We start from the raw sequence: 25,247 nt of genomic DNA, 5'->3' as shown, positions 1-25,247 counted from the left end.
AGCTTCAGTCGGCGCATGGGCACTCTGGCCCACGCTCGTGCTCCCATTTCACCATCCATGTGAGGCGAAGTGCGACTTCTTTGATGTACCTGGCCATCCACCGGGGTCGGAGCGGCCCGTGAGGATGGCGGGGCAGCCAATAGCCTGAAGAGGACTGAAGGAAGCCCCAGGTACATATAATTTTTTTTAATCTCAGGTTACCTTTAAATTTGCATGCCGACCAGAATCTTATTGACAATGTATAGTGTTGTATGATGATTTGCTCTCGGCTCACCAAGGAGAGGTCCACTACTGAGACGGCTCATGTCACTAGCTGCTAGCGCATTATTTACTTGTATTTCCAGTAAGTCAAAAGTACAGATTCTCCTTGCAATCAATTCAATCAGAAACTTGACCCACCACACCTCAATGAGTAGATTTAGCATGACAGGATAAAATAATTGAGAATCTCTCATGGTATGATCCATACTTCGTTTAATGTCTCCAGTTAAAAAGGCATAAAATCTTTCAGCACTGGAACCCATATAAATGTTTGTCCTCATCCTAAGAGCGCAGCATATGAAAAATAGCTGGTGCATCCATACCCCGTGTTCTCTGTCCTATTGGTTGCACCTACACGGTGACTCTTAAAGAGACACTGAAGCGAAAAAAAATATAATATAATGAATTGGTTGTGTACTATGAATAATTACTAGAAGATTAGCAGCAAAGAAAATATTCTCATATTTTTATTTTCAGGTATATAGTGTTTTTTCTAACATTGCATCATTCTATAATATGTGCAGATTACACAACACTCAGCATTCAAAATGATTCTTTCAGAGCAGTCTGTGAACTAATGACCTCTCCTCTGGCAGAGAAAAAGTAAATATTTAAGGAACAGTTGAGATAATAAGTCAGATAACAGCCATCTCCACGACTTTGAAAGTCGTAGAGATTAATGGCTTTTTTGCATAGAGATAACAAATGGAGTTTCTTAACTCTTCCTGTACTGGAAACAATTAGACTGATGTATCTGATCTTAATGTTTTATTTCTTAGCTGTACTACACATACAAATCATAATATCATAATTTTTTTTTCGCTTCAGTGTCTCTTTAAGCCTTGATAAGCCCAAGGAGGTCATGGCATGAAACCAGTAGTGTGGAGGAGCAGTGGCCATGGACACCTCTGACATTGTTTATACATGTGCTCTTTAGATATGGACCTGTGTTTGTATATACATGAGGTCCAATGCTGTCAATTCTTAACCCCCGCTTTAACTAGATGCGTTAAATGAAATTGACACTCGCCATGAGAGATTCTTAATCATTTTTGCCTATTACGCTAAACTCCTATACTGATGGATGGCTACTTGGTGAAGATAACCTAATCTTTGATGTTGCCTATGGATACAACCTAGACAGACAAGACTGCAGCTTCCAGTGAACTTGCATGTGCGCATCCACCGCATTGCATGCTGGTGGCTAAATCGGAGCTGCACAGGAACAATTTGATTAATAGAATATATGTTTTTAAATGATTTTCTCACTAGTTTATTGCAAGAAACCTCTCCATTTTTTTCAGAATATGGGAATTCTGGCTTGGATCTCAATATGGCTGCATTTACAAGCCTTGGTGTCCTTTATAATAAGAGATGTTTGTTTTTATAGTCTTTTTTTTTTTTTTTTCCACGTTTTTGAAGTGAATTTAAACAAAAAAAATTGATCTAGTTTTTTTGTATTATTATTACAATTCAGATATGCTTTAAAGAGAACCCAAGGTTTATCTTTTTTTTTTTTTTTGGGGGGGGGGCGCAGATGGGAACACAGAGGCATGTTCTCTGCCTCATGACATGCCTCTGTGTCCCCACACCACTGCTCTCTTGACACCCCGAACCCCCCCCCCCCCCCCGGCGCTATAGCCACCTGAGATTATCAACAATATTTGTCGCTATCTCGGAGGTAAACCTGTGGGAGAGGGATTCCCTGTTCAAAACACCTGCCAAGGGCATTCCTTCAGGATTTCCAGAGCTGCCATTGGGCGGCTCTCTCTCCCTGGCTGCGCCCCCTGCCGCTCCCTGCGCACTGTGAATGAGAGAATGAATTTCTCATTCCGGCGTCATGATCCAGAGGTCACAAAAGTGAAAGTGGGCCAATGCGCGGCGATTTTGGAGGCTGCCTGATACCTTCAGACCCCCGGATCAGATAGCTAGTTTTTTTTGGTAATTTCATGAGCCTACCTCAGGCTCTTTATAAAGAGAATCTGTATTCACAAAATGAAGTATAAACAAACATCCCTGCCTGTTTGGGGTCATCTCCTAGCCCCCTCTGTAATATTTTTGCTGTTCTCCGCTGCAATAAAGAGGGTAAAAAACTGTTTTATAAACTGTTTTGTAAACAGAAAAGATGGCCACCAAAACAGGAAGTACATCAGCAGAGCAGTGAACTCAGTTAATACACCGTAAGTACACAGAGAATTCAGTGAGTTACACATTGAATTCAGTCTCCAGAGGTTATGTGCAAGTTTTGAAAGAGTTCTGTGTCAATGAATCATGACAAGCTGTGTTTTTAGAGCCTGGAGTCGTGTCAGCCTGACAGGCAGCTTCCTCCTCAGCCAGCTATTCTTTGTTCAGTTTATCAGTCTGTGTTTATCAACCTCACAGATAGCAGACAAGCTGACAGTGAGAGCAGGGACATTGTCTGTGAGAAATAATCATCACAGGAGCACTGGAGAGGCTTGGAAGGAGTTAACTTATTCACGTTACTGAAGAGTTGGCAGCCTTCCAGACACAGCCGACAAATACAAATCCGACAGGGAAAAGATAAGTTGATTTATTACAGAGATGGTGCAAGTAGAAAGTGCTGCAGTAAGCCAGAGCACAATGGAACAGCCTTAGGAACTTTTAGGATAGGAGAAATACTGCTAACATTTTTGTTACAGAGTCTCTTTAAGAAAAGAAAACTTTTCCAAAACTTTCTTCAGAAGAGACAAAGCCACTGAAGTATATCGGCTTTTAGCTAGTAAACCTAGACCTACAAACTACGGTACCTGCCATACCCTTGGTATAGATACATCTACGTTATATTCTAATGCGTACTGATTATTGTATGTTCATTGTAATTGCACCAATAAACTTCATTATTTCATAAAAAAACACATGGAGCTACTGCTATGATAAAAAAGTACAGTAGTTTTCAATTAACTAGCCGATAACCTTTGGCATTTAGGGCCATTTGACACTTTTCCAGATTTACCAGCAAGTGCTCAGTGATTTATCTCTCTGTCGTAGGCCCCTGATGATTGTCACACAGAAAGTCACAACAATTGCCTTCCAGGTATATGATGGTAAGTTCAACTTTAAAGTGTACGCCAGTTCAGTTCAAGGAAAACATTTAGGATAGTGTGGTAAGGTATTAGAACCAGTTTTGAATTTTTGCTTTTGTCCTGCGTCCCTACTAGCATTGGCCAATGACATGCAAATAATTTGTCTTGCATTCAAACTTTCTGAATATTGTATGTAGCTTGGCATTGGGCTTATCAACTACACAAATAAATGCTCAGTTCCAAAACTACTGTCACTTTAACAATCATGTTATACTAATTAGTTCTCTAACTTTCTGGTCTAAGTCCCCCCCCCCCCCCCTAAATACCCCCCTCTCCATCATCTCCATAACCGTCACTTTTCATGGCAACAACTTGATTTCTCCCATGAATCTGTACTGCCTGACTCCCACTGACATGACTCGGAAGTCCAGCTGTCTAGAACATGCCCCTCTGAAGAATCTTTGAGGAGTTATATGGTTGTCTTTGAGATCCATAGAGGGGCTGTTTCATTTTTCTTGTCTGTTTAATTTTTTTTAAGGATTTGTCCATATTTTTCTGTGTACTCACGTGTAATGATCCGCTCAGCTGTTTGCACAGGCAGACAGCTGTTTGACCATTCCTTAAGTCTGAGGGCTGCAGGTCTCTGTAAAAGAGACCTGTCTTTACTTTGCAAGTTTCAGACTTGCTCTGCTACTGAGGAATTTGCATACACTTGTCATGCAAATTGCCTAGCTGCCTCCTTTGATGGCTTGCAGTATAAATACCTTGTGCTCCCAGAATTCCTTGCTGGTTATGATGGTTTGTTCCTGCTGAACTCTCCAGGAGTGTCAGCCTTTGCTATTGTTTGCTAAGATTATCTTATAGTAATTCCTTGGGACTGCACTAGGCATCCCTTCTAACGTAGTCAGGTTGTATATTTGTACTGCCTTTTCTGTCTTGTCTGTGCGATTGCACGGTCGTCAGCGGTTGGCGATAGTGAATCATTCTGTCTTAGATCGCATTTGCCCTACATTTAGAGGCGGTGGATCTTTCTAGTCTGTATCTTGGAGTAGACCTCGGCTGTGGTTGCTACTGGTTACTCCCTCTATCTTGCGATTGTCTTGTCTGATATGAACGCTTGCTGTAGGCTCGGCGAGGTAACCGTTTAGCAAGCGCTCGCGTTCTCGCTTGGTGTTTGTGTTACATTGGTTAGTTAGGGTGGCACACTTATCACAGGGCACCTAACGCGCGGTGATCGTGTTTCAAACGCGTTTGCTGTTGCGAATGAATGCGGTGTTCGCGTTTAGCTAGCGTTTGTTATTTTCCTTGATGTTCTGATCATTGTTTATTGCTGTGTCTTTCTTGCTTCACTTCTGCTCTGTCTTATTCGGTCTTGTGTCGCTATTGGCAATTGCCACTCTTGAGATTGCGTTCACACTTCGTTTCCGTTGTGTGTTCGCCATCACTGAGTGGCGACTAGATTGGTGGACATATATACATTCCATCCCTGTGCTTATTCAGTATTGTGTCGCTGTTAGCAATCGCCATCTCTTGCGATTGCTTTCCCACTTGGTCTCCACTGTTGTGTGTTCACCGTCGCTGGGTGGCGACTAGATTGGTGGACACACATACATTCTGTCTCCGTGCTCTCTCTCTTTAAGGGCTATCTTGCCCTGCATTGCTTACCCTTGTACAATTCCTATCTGGCATCTGTGGCAGTACAGAGGGGTTGTTCCTCTGCTCTCCACAGCTCCATCTGCCGGCAGGAATTCCCCTCTACAGGTGCATTGCACCGCAGCTGGGTTCTCTCAGATTATACGCTTGTGGAGGATTTCCGCAGTGTCAGCGCGCATCCTGTGCGCTGACCACGGAAATAATTCCGCAATCGTTACATCACGCCTAGCTTTTGTGTGCTTGTTACAGTCAAGCAAGAAGAAGTGTTTATAGGATTGGGGATTAAGGAAGGGGTGTGGGGAGGGGGGAATGTGGTATGAGTAGATGGGGTAGTTTAGCACCCCTCTTGATTATGTTGTTTCTCTGTGTTTTTTGAACAGTTATATACTGTAGTTTATATTAACCCATTAGTGTGAGCAGCCTTGGGATACTGTATGTGAAATTTCTGAGAAACACCCCTATATTCAGTAGACTGCAGGCTCTCCAGTAAGAAGATGGTTGTTAAACCTATTATTAGCAGCCATATAGGAGATAGCTTTTTATTACAGTAATAGTATTCTACTGTGTCCTGTAATCTTTGATTCCTCATATGTGTTCTGCTTCTATTTTAAAGGGATGAGTCGGAATCCTGAGTCACTCACCAAGCAGCAACTTCAAGCCTCTGTTAAGTAAGATGCAATTTATTTTAGAAAAAAATCTGTATTTTAAATAAAACCACTGATCTGGGTTTTTTTTTTCCTTAACTCGTGAAAGTGAAGTCTGACATCCATATGAGTTATAAGCCCATTTGTTTAGACTGTGGAAGTGATGCTGATTTCCCAGTGAAGGCTGAGTGTCCTCTTAAAATCACTGTGGGCATATCTTAGCTGCTGTTTATATCACTCCAGAATGTCTAGTAGAGGCAATCCTTTTCCTGTGTATGGTTGTGCCACAGTGCTTGTAATTGAAAGCAATGTGTTTTATAAGTTGAGGCCTGATGCATTATGTGGATGTGAAGCAGTGTTGCTGTAAGGGAAAACAATCTGCTGACATTGTGAGTCCAACACTTTTCAACATATATATCAATAAATTGGCCTCTGCCCTGGAGGCCGCACCAGGACTCGCACTACATGACACAACAGTGAGGTTCTTACTGTATGAAGATGACCTCCTATTGCTGTCGCCAACTGTAGAAGGTCTACAAGACAGCCTGACAAATTTAGCATAATATGGGCACTCCCCATTAATTTAAAGAAAACCAAAACCATGGTGTTCCAGAGAAGAAACAGGTCAGCCAGAGCCCATCCTTTACACTCAATGACTGTGAAATCAGCAGAACTGATAAATATACCTACCTTGGTCTGGAAATCAACCAATTAGGAAGCCTTAAATCAGCCATGGAGGTCCTAAAAGCCAAAGCAGACCGAACGTTCTATGCCATCAGGAAAGAACTGTACCACCTCAAACCACCAGTAAAGGTCTGGCTGAAAGTATTTGACAGTGTCATCACCCCAATCCTACTGTATGGAAGTGAAGTATGGGGCCCCACCACCTACCCAGACCAATCAAAATGGGAATCCAGCCCAACAGAAATACTCCCGCTGGAGTTCTGCAAACGCCTTCTCCATGTCCATCGGAGTACCTCAAACAACGCCTGCCAAGCTGAGCTGGGGAGATTCCCATTACTGCTTGAGATACAGAAGAAAGTGTTGTCCTTCTGGGTCCACCTACAGAGCAGCAACCCTGACTCACCCCACTACAAAGCCAAGCGGCACAATGAAGACCAAGAAAAGCCATGTGCACTGAAAGTAGTGGTCAGCTCTATACTCCCGCCAACCCCCAATCCACAGGTCATAACATGAGTACAGATAAAACAAACCACAGCCAAGAGCAAAGAGGACTATGTGGAAAAATGGAGGAGTGAAATAAAACAGTCACAAAAGCTAACCATATGCCAGTACCTACAGAGAGAATATCAAATGGCCACATACCTGGAAAAGCTCCAAAACTCTCAAGAGGAAAATCCTGAGTGTCTACAGATTAAGTGCTCACAACCTCGAAATAGAGTCTGGGAGACACAGACAGACGTACAAACCCAGGGAGGAGAGACTGTGCCAACACTGTGAGCAGAAAACCCTTGAGGATGAAAGCCACTTCCTGCTGCACTGCCCCAAATATACTACAACCAGGGACGCTTACTTTAAGAAATTGTTGGAACTATTCCCCTTTCTCACATTAAAAGATGAGAGAAAAACATATATCTTACTGGGAGAAGAGGAATCCACAGTGACAATCGCTGCACACTGTCACAGCATGCCACAGACTGAGAGGAGCAAACCTAAAAAAATGTCCAGACTGCTTATCCATTGTCCCCCTACCCCCACCCCCTTCCATGTACCCCTCTTCCCCTTGCTTTGGCAATACCTCTATGAATCATGGTCTTGCTGTAACGATCAGTGTAACTCAGAGAGGATCTGATTATCAGTGATCTGCAGTATCACCAAGAATACTGATATATACCCGATTATTGATGATCTGCAGTATCACCGATAATCAGATATATCTCTAACCTCTGGACACCTGAGTAATAAGAGTGTTTGGTGCAACAGTAATACTTTGAGGAGAGCACCTGTATAGAGGGTGCAAGGCAGTAAAGGGTACTGCCCAAAGAACAGGTTCCTTCCACTGGCCTGAGGCTCCCCAAGAGGAGGAGACAGGCTGAGAGTGGGAAGGACTAGAGTGTGAGTGACACCAATAGAGGGATGTCACTAACAGACTGTGAACTATCTCTTAACGAGAGACAGATCAGATATAGAGACAGGAGACAGACATGGAATCCTAAGGCTTGGAACTGGTCTAGAGAATAACACAGATGATAAACAGTATTCCTAGTCTTGGGTGTGAGCTCCTTGGTCATCAACACCCTGGAACTGGTCTAGAGAATAACACAGATTCTGACAAAAAGGTCTGAGTGCTACCACGTAGTGATCGCAACGGCAGACACCAGAGAAATGACCAACACCCAGTATATATACTATAGCGCTCTCCAGCGCCTGCCCTAAGTGCTGGACCAATGGGAACTGGTTAAATTGTCAGCTGACCGGCTTGGTCAGCTGACTCCCTTCTGACTGTCATAAAAGCTCTGCCTGTCCTTCTGAACCTGTGTGGACTATCAGTCCCAGCCACACCAGACATGTGTTGTAATGCATCCGCTGTGCTGGACGCGGAACCAGCCACACCGCTATCAGAGCATGCGGGGGTTTCTCCGCGTTCAGCCACACTGACAGATGTAGGCTTATGCGTGCAAACCGCCGCGTTAGACGCGGGAATCAGCCGCCTTGCTCTGAGCACCCGCGGTGGCTTTTCCGCGTTTTCTCACACTTGCCAATAAAGCGATCTTTGATTTGATTTGTGGTTTCTTCTGCTCCCAAACTGTCAAGATGTGGAAAGCACTTCCTGGATATTCCTGGCAGTTATCCAGTCTGTGTGCTCTGGCCATGGAAAGCTAGTGGTAGGATGACACATTGTGATGCTAAAGAGTGTAAAAATAATGTAATGAATAAAAATTGCTTATTTTTGCAATATTCATTTATTAATGTTTTAGTCAATGTTTGCCCATTGTAAAATCTTCTCACCCTGATTTGCAATCTGATTTTTTTTTTTTTTTTTTTTTTTTTTATATGCAGTGAAAAGACAGTGAAAATGACCAGTAGACTATACAAGCATATTGTATAGTCTACTGATCATTCTTTGGCCATTTTAAAGTAATATACTTGTTAAAACCCTTGATTTGTTATCCAGCAGAAGCAGTTGTGAGATGTTTCTATCTTTATCCATATTATACAGGAGAATACATGCTAGTATTATAAAACCTGGACAAATGCAGTACAGCAGGTTTGCTGCATTTTGTATCATTGCAATTTTTTTATATTTTGACCTTATGTAGACTTTAAAAAGTTTGCTTATCAGGCACCTATTGAAAAAGGATTTTCTTGTTGTATAAAGCCCAATCTACACAATACGATTCTTTGTACGATTTGATTACGATTCTATTTACGATTCGATTAAATCCGACATGTCCAATCGGGATTCGATTCAGTTCGATTTGCAATTCAAAACAATGGCAAATCAAATTGCATCGAATCTAATCCCGCTTGGACATGTCGGATTTAATCGAATCGTAATCGAATCGTACAAAGTATCATGTAGATTGGGCTTAAAGAAATACCGGTATGTACAATCCATTTATCTTTTTTCTTTAGGAAGAGGCCAACTCTGTTAGAGTACCTGAGCTACCACTTGAATTTTATGAGTGTCCTTGCTGGGCCATGCAGCAATTTCCAGGATTATGTTGCTTTTATTGAGGGAAGACACATACGATTAAAGCTGCAAGAAATCAACTTTAAAGAAAAGCTACCTGCACAAGATCCCTCTCCAAATGTGAGTATTATGAATGTAGTTCATTTTGAAAACAGTGTTTACAGCAATTTGAAATGCAACAGTATGCCAAACTGGCTGAGTTGTACCTGAAGTGACGTGTGACATTATGAGTTAAACATACATGCACATAGCACTAGCTCTATTAAGAAATTGTCTGACTCCCTTCCTGTTTTCCAGAACCGTAAGAGTAAAAAACTAGTTATTAATGCAAATGAGCATGTCAAATAGCTTGTTGAATTTATCCTAATGACCATAAAAGTAAATATAAGGCAAAATGCTTTTATCTGGCTGAGAAAAAAAACGCTGATAAGGTTTTAGTGCTGGAAATTCAAAGGGTCATTACTTCTGTTTGTTTTTCAGCTCAATAAAGCAGACTTTACATCAGACTCACAGCTGCTGTTTAGAATGCAGTTTTAAAAATTAAACTGAAAATAAAAATACTAGACTTTGTTACTAATGTTCTATTTATTATAAGTACTACACATACTATTAATTGATTAATTGCCACATAAGTTTATTTTCACTTCAGGCTTACTTCAACCACTTCACACTCCTCCATTGAGGGGTTAAAACAGGCAACCCACCCACATGCATGAGCATTTCAGCAAAATTTACATTTACAAAAAGTCTTATTTGCTATAATTAATGCGGAAATAGGATAGTTTAAAACATCCATTTTGCAGGAAGTGGTTAAACAAACATTTAACATTAAAATTAGTAAATGCATTCAGATACACTAAGGAGGCTGAAATATAGAACACTCTGTGAGGTATGACAAGTGAAGGTTATTACATTTGTTCACTTTAGTTTATCGCTGAAGAGTACCATACCACAGAGCTTTTATAAAGTAAATGGAGACTTCCTGATATTTCATTTTGTTGGTGCAGTATCTGATGGGAACCAATAAAAAAATCATATTTGACCTACGGTAACTGTTAACTGAAATATAAGTTATGCACTTTACTTATGAAAGTTTTTTTGTTTTGTTTTTTTGTTTCATTAAATAAACAAATTTGAAAGTTAAAGTGTACCCGAGATGGGGACTTAAAAAAAAAATAAAATAAATAAATTATACATACCTGGGGCTTCCTCCAGCGCCCTACAGGCTTATCGCTCCGACGCCGTCCTCTGCCTCCTCGTTTGTCTACATTCTGGGGCTGACTGCACATGCCACGTGCACTCCCCTGTCTTGCTCCCGTCACTGGGAGCTTTCTGCGCCTACTACCTACTACTACTCCGCATAACAATGCAGCGCATCATCCACTACACAACTGACTTGCGCCTGTGCAGCCCGGCCTAGCGATGTTGCCCAAGGAGATCGGGGCGACATCCATCAAAGTGTAAGCACCTTAAAGTAGACATGCAATCCTGGTAGAGCACTGTAGGGATGTGTTGGGCAGAACAAATCCGCACCCAAATTCCCCTTCCACCAAAATGAAATGCAATGTAAATCTGACATACGCACATTGTTTTTCTGATCACTTTTTGACAGATGCAATCACTTTGATCAAATCTGCCAGTAATTGTTTGCTTCAACATACCGTATTCAGTTAGTTAGTTGATTTGGGGCAGTTTATCAATCAAAAGTCTAAGTGGACGTGTTGAAAAATATCAGTTTGATTGATGGCTCTTTGCAGTTCGATCAATGCTGGATAGATTTCTTCTGGAATCCATCAAAATTTAGCTTGCCATGTATGGTAGGAATCTATTCAAGTCTATCCAATCGGTTAGGGAATGATGGGCTAGACCTTTTGGGCCATAATTGACTCGCGTATGGATAGCTTAATTGTGCATATCTGGTTAATGTCACAGATATCCTGCACGGTGTAACTTGCGCCAAAGGTATGGTTGTCCATAAGGGTGCATGAGATTAAAGATTAGCAAATTTCCTATCACTGTATAGGTATGTATATATGAAGATAAGCAGGCACACCATCCAGTTCTGGGTGCTTGATGCTATGACTAGGCAATGTCACATTTCAATTGTAAGCAGCAAAGTACATCAGCACACCAGTCGTAATTTAAGATGTAACGCATATTTTGTTGTGCTCTATTCCACATCATGCTCCAACAATTGTTTTAGGGGCTGCACAGGGTCCCCCTTTCTCAAAGCATGTGGCACGATTGTCGGGACCTGATGTGGAATAGTGCACAATAAAATGTGCGTTGCATGTTAAATTACGACTGGTGTGCTGATGTACTTTGCTGTTTTGTATAGAGATGTAGTAACTTTATATTTCTTTCCTTTTTTTTTTCTTATTTCCTTTTAGAAAGCGGTTATAAACAAGATCTTTATATGTGTGATATCGCTCATTTTGTTCCTTACCGTTACAAAGGCTTTTCCAATTCATTATGTACTGGATGACACTTTCATTGAGGATTCTTCAATAGTTACAAGATTGGTTTATCTTTACATCGCAGCAATGGCCAACAAGCCAAAGTACTATTTTGCATGGACTTTGGGTAAATGAATAAAATATTTTTTTCCTCAAGTTATTAGTTAAATTAATCTATTTATTTTAATTGAATGTATGTCAATAACTGAGATGTGGATGACGTGGACTGATCATCTAAAACATTTATATCTCATGCCAAATACCATGTGCCACTAGTACAGCTCTAGGCCCATTTAGGTACAGATTCCTCTAAGCCAAAGAAAAGGATCCTGTGGTATCTGGTATGAAGAGGTACTGTAAGTAGCAACTCCATTAAAGTGATCCAGAGCCAAAGCTCGGGATCAAAAATCAGATACTTTGAGAGGGAAGCCTCGGGATCCTACTGAGGCTTCCCTCGCTACTCTGTGGTCCCCCGTTGCTAAACGCGGCCCCCTTCCACTTCGGGACTGCCCAGCTACTATTCCTATAGCATGGCCATGTGAACACACTCGCACATGTGCAGTAGCATGGCTCAGGCTTACTGCGCATAAGTGGGCTTGGTCGGTTATATTGTGGCCACGCTATAGCGAGAGGAGCTATAGTGCTATACTGATGCAATTAGCAACAATGGCCTCAATTCACTAAGCTTTAACAAACACTTTATGGAATGTTTGATAATGTACCTCAAGCGTAAAATCTAATTTTGAATTCACGAACGTGTTATAGATTCATTGAAAGTTTTATCGATAAAACATTCACCTTAGTGAATTCAAAATTAGATTTTACTCATGAGGTAAAATATCAAACGTTTGATAAAGCTTAGTGAATTAAGACCAATGCCTTGTTGCTAATCTCTCAGGGGGCTGCGTTCAACAACTGGGGACCATGCAGTAGCGAGGTAAGCCTCGATAGGATCCTGAGGCTTCCTTCTCTTTAGGTACTTATCTATTTTTGTACCTGAGCTTCGGCTTGGATACTTTTAAGTTGTTGGGAAGGGCCTAAGTGGATCTCGCGTACCTTTACATCACATCCCACAGATGTTACTTAGTTGTCTTGGTTGAACGAGACATGTCCACTAACTTCACTTTCTTGCTCACTGTACCTTATTCCAGGATAGATGGAATATTACATGAGTTAAATGTTTCAATGTTAAGTTTTTAAATGATCAGTGTTTCACAATCCTATATGTAGTAATCATGTTGATGTCCTTCAATGTGAGGAATTAATTCAAGTCCCCTTTTAAAGCATACATATAATTTGCTGTAAAAAAATATCCTTTGATCTATCAAATGCTTTTGAATAATGTTGCTACAATAAGGTGAAAGGGGTATGTGCTAATTTTGATTTGTGCCCTAGACTGTGGTGGGGATACTAGACTGTGCATTTGGCAGGGATCTTTGGTTGTTAGTCCCTGTGAGGAACATTCAATGACCTGAATTGCCAACTGTACTTTGTAAAGCACTGCGGTAAATGCCTGCAGTACGGTATATAAATTAACAATAGTAATACCTTTAGACTGCCAGCTATATTCTAAAAAACGCTGCATGCCAGTGTAGCAAGTCCACATTATTCAGTAGGGATTGTCGTTGAGGTTCAAATAAATTTGAGTTGATTTAGGATTAGGCTAATTCTTAAGATACAGAATTATGGTCATTATGAAAGTCTTTTGTTAACCACTTGAGGACCGTGGGCTTTACCCCTCTTAAGGACCAGGCACTTTTTTTCCATTCAGACCACTGCAGCTTTCACGGTTTATTGCTCGCTCATACAACCTACCACCTAAATGAATTTTGGCTCCTTTTCTTGTCACTAATAAAGCTTTCTTTTGGTGCTATTTGATTGCTGCTGCGATTTTTACTTTTTATTATATTCATCAAAAAAGACATGAATTTTGTCAAAAAAATGATTTTTTTTTTAACTTTCTGTGCTGACATTTTTCAAATAAAGTAAAATTTCTGTATACATGCAGCACAAAAAATGTGGACGAACATGTTTTTGATAAAAAAAAAAAAACCCATTCAGCCTATATTTATTGGTTTGGGTAAAAGTTATAGCGCTTACAAACTATGGTGCAAAAAGTGAATTTTCCCATTTTCCAGCATCTCTGACTTTTCTGACCCCCTGTCATGTTTCATGATGGGCTAGAATTCCAGGATAGTATAAATACCCCCCAAATGACCCCATTTTGGAAAGAAGACATCCCAAAGTATTCACTGAGAGCATAGTGAGTTCATAGAAGATATTTTTTGTCACAAGTAAGCGGAAAATGACACTTTGTGACAAAAAAAAAAAAAAAAGTTTCCATTTCTTCTAACTTGCGACAAAAAAAAATGAAATCTGCCACGGACTCACCATGCCCCTCTCTGAATACCTTGAAGTGTCTACTTTCGAAAATGGGGTCATTTGTGGGGTGTGTTTACTATCCTGACATTTTGGGGGGTGCTAAATTGTAAGCACCCCTGTAAAGCCTAAAGGTGCTCATTGGACTTTGGGCCCCTTAGCGCAGTTAGGCTGCAAAAAAGTGCCACACATGTGGTATTGCCGTACTCAGGAGAAGTAGTATAATGTGTTTTGGGGTGTATTTTTACACATACCCATGCTGGGTGGGAGAAATATCTCTGTAAATGACAATTGTTTTTTTTTTTTTTACACACAATTGTCCATTTACAAGGATATTTCTCCCACTCAGCATGGGTATGTGTAAAAATACACCCCAAAACACATTATACTACTTCTCCTGAGTACGGCGATATCACATGTGTGGCACTTTTTTGCACCCTAACTGCGCTAAGGGGCCCAAAGTCCAATGAGTATTTTTAGGATTTCACAGGTCATTTTTGTTTCAAGGCTACTCCTCACGGTTTAGGGCCCCTAAAATGCCAGGGCAGTATAGGAACCCCACTAATGACCCCATTTTAGAAAGACACCCCAAGGTATTCCGTTAGGAGTATGGTGAGTTCATAGAAGATTTTATTTTTTTGTCACAAGTTAGTGAAAATTGATTTTAATTGTTTTTTTTTTCACAAAGTGTCATTTTCCGCTAACTTGTGACAAAAAATAAAATCTTTTATGAACTCACCATACTCCTAACGGAATACCTTTGGGTGTCTTCTTTCTAGAATGGGGTCATTTGTGGGGTTCCTATACTGCCCTGGCATTTTAGGGGCCCTAAACCGTGAGGAGTAGTCTTGAAACCAAATGTCGCAAAATGACCTGTGAAATCCTAAAGGTACTCATTGGACTTTGGGCCCCTTAGCGTACTTAGGGTGTAAAAAAGTGCCACACATGTGGTACCGCCGTACTCAGGAGTAGTAGTATAATGTGTTTTGGGGTGTATTTTTACACATACCCATGCTGGGTGGGAGAAATATCTCTGTAAATGACAATTGTTTTTTTTTTTTTTTACACACAATTATCCATTTACAGAGAGATTTCTCCCACCCAGCATGGGTATGTGTAAAAATACACCCCAAAACACATTATACTACTTTTCCTGAGTACGGTGGTACCACATGTGTGACACTTTTTTACAGCCTAGGTGCGCTAAGGGGCCCAACTTCCTATTCACAGGTCATTTTGAGGCATTTGTTTTCTAGACTACTCCTCACGGTTTAGGGCCCCTAAAATGCCAGGGCAGTATAGGAACCCCACAAGTTACCCCATTTTAGAAAGAAGACACCCCAAGGTATTCCGTTAGGTGTATGGCGAGTTCATAGAAGATTTTATTTTTTGTCACAAGTTAGTGAAAAATGACACTTTGTGAAAAAAACACAATAAAAATCAATTTCCGCTAACTTTTGACAAAAAATAAAATCTTCTATGCTATGAACTCGTCATACACCTAACAGAATACATTGGGGTGTCCTTTTTCTAAAATGGGGTCACTTTGTGGGGTTCCTATACCGCCCTGGCATTTTACGGGCCCAAAACCGTGAGTAGTCTGGAAACCAAATGTCTCAAAATGACTGTTCAGGGGTATAAGCATCTGCAAATTTTGATGACAGGTGGTCTATGAGGGGGCGAATTTTGTGGAACAGGTCATAAGCAGGGTGGCCTTTTAGATGACAGGTTGTATTGGGCCTGATCTGATGGATAGGAGTGCCAGGGGGTGACAGGAGGTGATTGATGGGTGTCTCAGGGGGTGGTTAGAGGGGAAAATAGATGCAATCAATGCACTGGAGAGGTGATCGGAAGGGGGTCTGAGGGGGATCTGAGGGTTTGGCCGAGTGATCAGGAGCCCACACGGGGCAAATTAGGGCCTGATCTGATGGGTAGGTGTGCTAGGGGGTGACAGGAGGTGATTGATGGATGTCTCAAGGTGTGATTAGAGGGGGGGAATAGATGCAAGCAATGCACTGGCGAGGTGATCAGGGCTGGGGCTTGAGGGCGTTCTGAGGGTGTGGGGGCGGGTGATTGAGTGCCCTAGGGGCAGATAGGGGTGTAATCTGATAGGTAGCAGTGACAGGGGGTGATTGATGGGTAATTAGTGGGTGTTTAGGGTAGAGAACAGATGTAAACACTGCACTTGGGAGGTGAGCTGACGTCAGATCTGTGGGTGGGTGATCAGATTGCCCGCAAGGGGCAGGTTAGGGGCTGATTGATGGGTGGCAGTGACAGGGGGTGATTGATGGGTGGCAGTGACAGGGGGTGATTGATGGGTGGCAGTGACAGGGGGTGATTGATGGGTGGCAGTGACAGGGGGTGATTGATGGGTGATTGACAGGTGATCAGTGGGTTATTACAGGGAAGAACAGATGTAAATATTGCACTGGCGAATTGATAAGGGGGGGTCTGAGGGCAATCTGAGCGTGTAGGCGGGTGATTGGGTGCCCGCAAGGGGCAGATTAGGGTCTGATCTGATGGGTAACAGTGACAGGTGGTGATAGGGGGTGATTGATGGGTAATTAGTGGGTGTTTAGGGTAGAGAACAGATGTAAACACTGCACTTGGGAAGTGATCTGACGTCGGATCTGCGGGCGATCTATTGGTGTGGGTGGGTGATCAGATTGCCCGCAAGGGGCAGGTTAGGGGCTGATTGATGGGAGGCAGTGACAGGGGGTGATTGACGGGTGATTTACGGGTGATCAGGGGGATAGATGCATACAGTACACGGGGGGGGGGGGGGGGGAGGGGGTCTGGGGGCAGGGGGGGGATAAAAAAAAAAGCGTTGACAAATAGTGACAGGGAGTGATTGATGGGTGATTAGGGGGGTGATTGGGTGCAAACAGGGGTCTGGGGGGTGGGCAGGGCGGGGTCTGAGGGGTGCTGTGGGCGATCTGAGGCAGGGGGGGGGAAATCGGTGTGCTTGGGTGCGACATAGGGTGGCTGCAGCCTGCCCTGGTGGTCCCTCGGACATTGGGACCACCAGGGCAGGAGGCACCTGTATAATACACTTTGTAAACATTACAAAGTGTATTATACACTTTGTATGCGGCGATCCGGGTGCTAGTAACCTGCCGGCGCTTCCAAACGGCCGGCGGGTTACAGCGCGAGGTGGGCGGAGCCAGTCCCCGGCGGCCGATCGCGTCACGAATGACGCGATCGCGCCGCCCATGCCCGTAAAAGGACCGCCGCCATTTGTCAATACGGCGGTCTTTGCGGGGTCCACTTCCCCAACCGCCGTATAGACAATTGGCGGCCGGAAGTGGTTAAAGCAAACTTGAAGTGAAAAAAAACTTATGAGATAACGAATTGTATGTGTAGTACAGCTAAGAAATAGAAAATTAGTACCAAATTAGCAAAGATAAAAGTCTCCTAGTTTTCAAGTACAGGAAGAGTTAATAAAAAAAAAAAAAAAAAAAAAAAAGGCTCAGCTGTTATCTATGCAAAAGAGCTTCTCTGACCCACTGGGTTGAATACAGTCCTGTTGTCTGAAGCATTTAAACAGCCAAGAAACAGTGAGACCGCTTAAAAGAAACCAGAGATGAACGTTTCACACAAAATAAACATATCAGTTGATAGCTTGTAAAGAATAAATGCTCTACCTGATAATTTTGCCGCTCTGGTGTGCCTTTTTTAGTGTTTTTTTTAATCCATTATTGTTTCAGGAAAAATCAAATAATACCCTCCGATCCACGCTGCCTGTTACGTGGATCGGGGGTTGGCCCTAGAGCTGCGCAGCCGCAGTAGCGGCTATGCGGACTGCGTAGCCGTGGCCAGCTCCGGCGGCCATCTTTATGCAGATCCTGACCCGGAACGTGGGGTCGCAGCCTTTCAGGGGGCTATTGAGCAGAGGGGACCAGGCGGAACGGCACGGAGGGCGCGGACGGCGTCCTCCGTGCCTTACAAAGTCATGCAGGTAGTTAACTTTTTTTACGTTTTGGGGGCAGATTTTGGCCTCGTAAGTCCTTTATGATAAGGTTTTACTGCAGGAAAGTTCAAAAGGTCATTATTTCTGCTTTGTTTTATAGCTTAAACTACAGTGTGTAGTTTTACAACTGCAACTGTGACAGTATGATACAATGTTATAAAAAGAAAAAAAAAACTATATACAATGGGATGCGAAAGTTTGGGCAACCTTGGTATTCGTCATGATTTTTTTATATAAATCATTGGTTGTTTTACGATGATAAATGTCAGTTAAATATATCATATAGGAGACACACACAGTGATATTTGAGAAGTAAAATTAAGGTTTTTTGGGGGGGGATTTACAGAAAGTGTGCAATAATTGTTTAACCACATAACGACCGCCTAATGCCGATAGGCGGCGGCAGGTCGTATGTGGTTTCGCATGGAACCGGCCGCTCGTTCGAGCGGCCTTTCCATGTCAGTTCACGGAGGGTGTCTCCGTGAACAGCCTTCGAGCCTCCGATCGCGGCTCGCAGGCTAAATGTAAACACGCGGGGAAGAAATCCCCGCTGTTTACATCATACGGCGCTGCTGCGCAGTAGCGCCGTAAAGGAGATCGCCGATCCCCGGCCTCCGATTAGCCGGGGATCGCCGGCATCTGATAGGCTGAAGCCCAGGGGACTGAGCAGATGGAGGCAAACTGAGGACGAAAATTGCTGCGGAGGGGGGCTTTGAGGAGCCCCCCCCTCCCCCCGCTAGGCCAAAATAGCTGGTGGCGATCAGACCCCCCTCCCAGCAGCACATCCCCCTAGTGGGGAAAAAAAGGGGGGGGGGGGGGGGAGTCTGATCGCCCTGGCTTATTCCTGATCTGTGCTGTGGGCCCACGCAGCACAGATCAGGGAAAACACCCCTGGTCGTTAAGTGGTTAGGCAGGTGCAAAAATTTGGGAACAATGGAAAATAAATGAAATGAATATTTAGTAGATCCTCCTTTTGCAAAAACGCTTCCTGTAGATTCCAATGAGAATCTGGATTCTGGTTGAAGGTATTTTGGACCATTTCTCTTTACAAAACATCTCTAGTTCATTCAGGTTTGATGGCTTCTGACATGGACAGTTCTCTTTAACTCACACCACAGATTTTCAATTATATTCAGGTCTGGGGACTGAGATGGCCATTCCAGAATGTTGTACTTGTTCCTCTGCATGAATGCCTTAGTGGATTTTGAGCAGTGTTTAGGATCATTGTCTTGGTTACATAGTTATTTTGGTTGATAAAAGACATAAGTCCATCGAGTTCAACCAGTATAAAGTACAACACCAGCCTGCTCCCTGAAGGCGAAAAAACCCTTACAAGGCATGGTCCAATTTGCCCCAAAAGGGAAAAATTCCTTCCCGACTCCAGATGGCAATCAGATAAAATCCCTGGATCAACATCATTAGGCATTACCTAGTAATTGTAGCCATGGATGTCTTTCAACGCAAGGAAAGCATCTAAGCCCCCTTTAAATGCAGGTATAGAGTTTGCCATAACGACTTCCTGAGGCAATGCATTCCACATTTTAATCACTCTTACTGTAAAGAACCCTTTCCTAAATAAATGGCTAAAACGTTTTTCCTCCATGCACAGATCATGTCCTCTAGTCCTTTGAGCAGGCCTAGGGACAAAAAGCTCATCCGCCAAGCTATTATATTGCCCTCTGATGTATTTATACATGTTAATTAGATCCCCTCTAAGGCGTCTTTTCTCTAGACTAAATAAACCCAGTTTATCTAACCTTTCTTGGTAAGTGAGACCTTCCATCCCACGTATCAATTTTGTTGCTCGTCTCTGCACCTGCTCTAAAACTGCAATATCTTTTTTTTTGTAATTGGGTGCCCAGAACTGAATTCCATATTCCAGATGTGGCCTTATTAGAGAGTTAAACAGGGGCAATATTATGCTAGCATCTCGAGTTTTTATTTCCCTTTTAATGCATCCCAAAATTTTGTTAGCTTTAGCTGCAGCGGCTTGGCATTGAGTACGATTATTTAACTTGTTGTCGATGAGTACCCCTAAGTCCTTCTCCAAGTTTGATGTCCCCAACTGTATCCCATTTATTTTGTATGGTGCTAGACCATTGGTACAACCAAAATGCATGACTTTACATTTTTTCAACATTGAATTTCATCTGCCATGTATGTGCCCATATAGCCATCCTATCCAGATCCTGTTGCAATATGACACTATCTTCCTGAGAGTTGACGATTCTGCACAGTTTTGTATCATCTGCAAAAATAGCAACATTGCTCACTACTGCATCTACTAGGTCATTAATAAATAAATTGAAGAGCACTGGACCCAGAACAGACCCCTGTGGTACCCCACTGCTAACAGTCTCCCATTTTGAGTACGATCCATTGACCACAACTCTTTGTTTTCTGTCCATTAGCCAGGTCCCTATCCATGCACACAGACTCTTCCCCAGTCCTTGCATCCTCAACTTTTGCACCAGACTTTTGTGGGGAACAGTGTCGAAGGCCTTTGCAAAGTCCAAGTATATCACATCTACAGCATTCCCCATATCCATATTAGCATTCACTACCTCACAGAGGCGTAGCTAAGGCTTTAAGCACCCGGGGACAAAGACTATTAATGCGTCCTGTAAGGAGGGACCAGCACACCGTGCCAAAAAGGAGCGTGGCCATACAACAGAATGTGGGCATGGTCATGGGTGGGGCCAAATATTCACAGCGGAGCACAGATCTGTCTTCTCCGCATGAATGGAGTAAGTGTTCTGCCACCCGCGCCCGCCGATCATATCTGCAGGGGGAGCGAGAGAGAAGGTGAGCCCTAAGGTGAGGGAAGGGGGGGGGGGAGACTTCCCCCCCCCCCCCCCTTCCCCATCGCTGTGTCCACAGCTCTCCCTCTTCTCTGCGCTCCCACTGAGGGGGGGGGGGGGTATAAATAATAATTAAAACACAGGTCACGGCAGGGCGCCCCTAGGGACCCAGCGCCCGGGGGGATATTGTCCTACCCCGCCCACCCCAAGCTACGCCCCTGCTACCTCATAAAAGCTGAGCATGTTAGTCAAACAGGACCTGTCTTTAGTAAACCCATGTTGATGCTGAGAAATAAGATTATTTTCTACTATGAAGTCATGTATAGTATCTCTTAGTAACCCCTCAAATAGTTTGCATACAACTGATGTTAAGCTTACAGGTCTATAATTTCCTGGATCTGATTTTTTTGCCCTTCTTAAATAATGGGAAAACGTGGGCTGTACGCCAATCCACTGGGACTTTGCCAGTTGCAAGAGAGTCACAAAAGATAAGATAAAGGGGTTTATCTATAACTGAACTTAATTCCCTTAGGACCCGAGGATGCATGCCATCCGGGCCAGGTGCCTTGTCTATTTTTAATTTAGTCTTGCCTTCAATTCTTCCTGCGTTTAAGTATTTAATATTACAGTTAGTGAATGATTTGGTGAAAGATCCAGCCCTGGCACAGCTTCAGCTTTGTCACTGATTCCTGGACATTGGTCTCCAGAATCTGCTGATACTGAGTGGAATCCATGCGTCCCTCAACTTAGACAAGATTCCCAGTCCCTGCACTGGCCACACAGCCCCACAGCATGATGGAACCACCACCATATTTTAATGTAGGTAGCAGGTGTTTTCCTGGGAATGCCGTGTTCTTTTTCCTCCATGCATAATCCCCCTTGTTATGTCCAAATAACTCAATTTTAGTTTCATCAGTCCACAGCACCTTATTCCAAAATTAAAGTGGACCCAAACCAAAAATGTTTTTAATTCAAAATATTTAGTTTCACCACTCTGATACATACAAAGTTAAATAAACACTCCTTCAAGCCTATGAGCATTTTAGTGCATGCTTTTCACCCTTCTCTTTTCATAACTAGGGCTATACAGATGGCAGGCATTAGCAATTCCTCCTTTGCTGGACACCACCTACTCCAGCATTTTGCCGGATTCTGTCCCGGCAATATGAAAGGAAGGGAGGGGTTCCTCCAATAAATGTAAAATATTTTATATTTGTCATCATGCAGCTGAAAAAAAGGCTGCTATTTATTATTATAATTTAGAAAATAGATTTTATTTCTGAAATCTTGTATTTTTAATTTGGGTCCACTTAAAGCTGGCTTGTCCAAATGTGCTTTAGCATACCTCAAACGGCTCTGTTTGTGCTGTGGGCGGAGAAAAGGCTTCCTCTGCATACAGCATCTCCTTGTGGAAAGTGCGCCGAATGGTTGAATGATGCACAGTGACTCCATCTGCAGCAAGATGTTGTAAGTCTTTGGTGCTGGTCTGTGGGTTGACTCTGACTGTTCTCACCATTTCATCGCTTCTGTTTATCCGAGATTTTTCTTGATCTGACATTTTGAGCCTTAACTTGAACTGAGCCTGTGGTCTTTCATTTCCTCAATATGTTCCTAACTGTGGAAACAGACAGCTGAAATCTCTGAGACAGCTTTCTGTATCCTTCCCCTAAACCATGATGGTGAACAATCTTTGTCTTCAGATCATTTGAGAGTTGTTTTGAGACCCCTATGTTGCTACTCTTCAGAAAAATTTAAAAGAGGGAAACTTATAATTGACCCCCTTAAATAGACACTGAAGCAAAAAAAAAATTATGATACTCATGAATTGGTTGTGTAGTAGGGGTGATTACTAGAACATTGGTAGCAAAAAAAATATTCACATATTTTCATTTTCATTTATACAGCTTTTTTTTTTTTTTTTAATAACATTGCTTCATTCTCTAATATGTGCAATTCACACATTACTCAACATTCTAAATGTTTTTATAGAACAGGCAGTGAACTTTTGACCTGTCCTGAACTATTCTCTGTAAAAGAAAAACACAATACAGCTGAGATAACCTAATCAGAAGTCAGAGCTCTCTGCGACTTTCAAAGTCATAGAACTCAATGGCTATTTGCATATGATACATTTAACTGACATTTTTCATCGTAACAACCAACGATTTATGTAGGTAAATCATGATGATTAACTATGCTGCCCAAACCTTCGCATCCCACTGTAATTGAAAATAAAAACAAAACGATTTTCTTTACTACTTATGGTTTTTTTTTCATTATATGTACTACACATACAATTCATTATAGCATAAATGTTTTTTTTTGTAATTTTTTTTTTTTTACCAAATTTGCAGTGAAGGCATTTGATTAGTGTATTCTCAAGCTCCATGGATTTGCAGTAACATTTGCAGAATTCTGCATTTTTCTTAGACTTATTCGCATATTTCACGTAAAGTAGAAAGCTGGCACTGAGCCAAAACTTTGTACCTAATGCTTTTTAGACATCCGTGGCACAGGAATATGGGGAAACAAAATTGCTGTAGGTGGAATTAGTTTTGTACTAAAATGCCTTTATACATCCGTGAAATATGGGTGCAAAAACTCAGAGCACCTATAGATATCTGTGGTAGTCTAAGGGTTAATCATTTATATGATTAGGGATTGTGCACACCTAACTGGATGTGAAATTCCTGTTTTTCAAGCTTAAGTTTCTCTGTCGTAACCCTGCCTGGTATAAAGCAGTTTAGCTATGTCAGATACAGAGGGAATAAAATGCAATGTGGCAAGCATGAGGTGGCGATATTTCCACACATCCTTGAGATGTATTTACTGTAGATGATTTGGAATACATTTTGTTGTTGTTTCCTCGACAGAAGATTTGATGCCCTTAAACGGTCAAAATGCACAGCATGTTTCTTTGTTTTATATATTTTATTGTGGAACTTAAAGGGGCACTATTGCTAATTCCATCTTTTTTAGACCCCTTAACATACATGTGTCTTTCTGGAGTAATGCTCTTGCTCAATAGATAGTCTTATACAAATGTCATTTTTCACTGCCAATATGCATGTAGAGCCAGGCAGCCACGTCAGTAGTTTTACCTTTCTGACGCCAATGCAGCCTAATCCATTTTATAGTGGGGAGGCATGTTACTGATGTTAGAGCTGCCGTTATTGTCCACCCCTATGCGCAGCTCATTTATTCTGTTCCACCTTGTAACTGCACTTACGTGCAGTCACTGAGCTCACAACAGCAGCCGCCGTAAAGTGCAGGATGCAGCCTCCTCCGTACAGCGCTGTATGTAGCTGTGAGCGGCTGTGTGGGAATACGCTGCCCGGCCAAGGACCCCTTTTGCTAAGCTGGCAATGAAATGGACACCTATTGTTGTCCATTTCTATGGTAACCCGGCTGGGCAGCGTATCTCCACACAGCTACATACAGTGCTGTACGGAGGAGGCTGCATCCTGCACTTTACGGCGGCTGCTGTTGTGAGCTCAGTGACTGCACGTAAGTGCAGTTACAAGGTGGAACAGAATAAATGAGCTGTGCATAGGGGTGGACAATAACGGCAGCTCTAACATCAGTAACAGATGCCTCCCCACTATAAAATGGATTAGGCTGCATTGGCGTCAGAAAGGTAAAACTACTGACGTGGCTGCCTGGCTCTACATGCATATTGGCAGTGAAAAATGACATTTGTATAAGACTACATATTGAGCAAGAGCATTACTCCAGAAAGACATATGTATGTTAAGGGGTCTAAAAAAGATGGAATTAGCAATAGTGCCCCTTTAAGGCAACAAGTCATCTGTGTGAGTTTACATTAATATTTATTTTAATTCTATTTCTTTTTTCATAGCTGATGCAATAAACAATGCTGCTGGATATGGTTTTAATGGTGTGGATGATGAGGGCAATTTTAAATGGGATTTAATAGTTAATCTTAACATACAGAAGATTGAGGTGAGTCTGAAGGTGGATTTCAAAGTTACAAATGAATGCTCTACATACAGTATATTTTCCATGCAAATATTGTGGTTTATTAATGTTGTTAAAGTGAACCCAAGGTGAGAGTTACTAGTATATGGAGGCTGCCATATTTCCTTTTAAGCTATACCAGTTGCCTGGCTGTCCTGCTGATCATCTGCCTCTAATACTTTCAGCCATAGACCCTGAACAAGCAGGCAGCAGATAAGGTGTTTCTAACATTGTCAGATCTGACTAGATTAGCTGCCTGCTTGTTTCTGGTGTTGTTCGGACACTGCTGCAGCCAAATAGATCAGCAGGGCTGCCATGCAACTGGTATTGTTTAAAAGAAAACAAATATGGCAGCCTCCATATCCCTCTTACCTCGGGTTCACTTTAAATGATAGATTTTCACACT

General features: G+C 42.3%; 1 protein-coding gene across 1 annotated transcript in view; it reads left to right on the top strand.

Moving 5' to 3' along the window:
• Window positions 1-25,247, top strand: part of MBOAT1 (membrane bound O-acyltransferase domain containing 1) — an 87,069-nt gene that overhangs the window by 31,622 nt on the left and 30,200 nt on the right. Inside the window, exons 5-9 of the mRNA XM_068236965.1 lie at window positions 3,271-3,326; window positions 5,572-5,626; window positions 9,200-9,377; window positions 11,648-11,840; window positions 24,723-24,826. Coding sequence (XP_068093066.1) covers window positions 3,271-3,326; window positions 5,572-5,626; window positions 9,200-9,377; window positions 11,648-11,840; window positions 24,723-24,826 — 586 coding nt within the window. The remainder of the gene's footprint in view (window positions 1-3,270; window positions 3,327-5,571; window positions 5,627-9,199; window positions 9,378-11,647; window positions 11,841-24,722; window positions 24,827-25,247) is intronic.

The sequence above is a fragment of the Hyperolius riggenbachi genome, chromosome 5 (assembly GCF_040937935.1).
Source record: "Hyperolius riggenbachi isolate aHypRig1 chromosome 5, aHypRig1.pri, whole genome shotgun sequence".
NCBI classification, from domain to species: Eukaryota; Metazoa; Chordata; class Amphibia; order Anura; family Hyperoliidae; genus Hyperolius; species Hyperolius riggenbachi.
The sequence above is the reverse complement of the archived record's forward strand: the minus strand, read 5'-3'. Positions and strand labels throughout refer to the sequence as shown.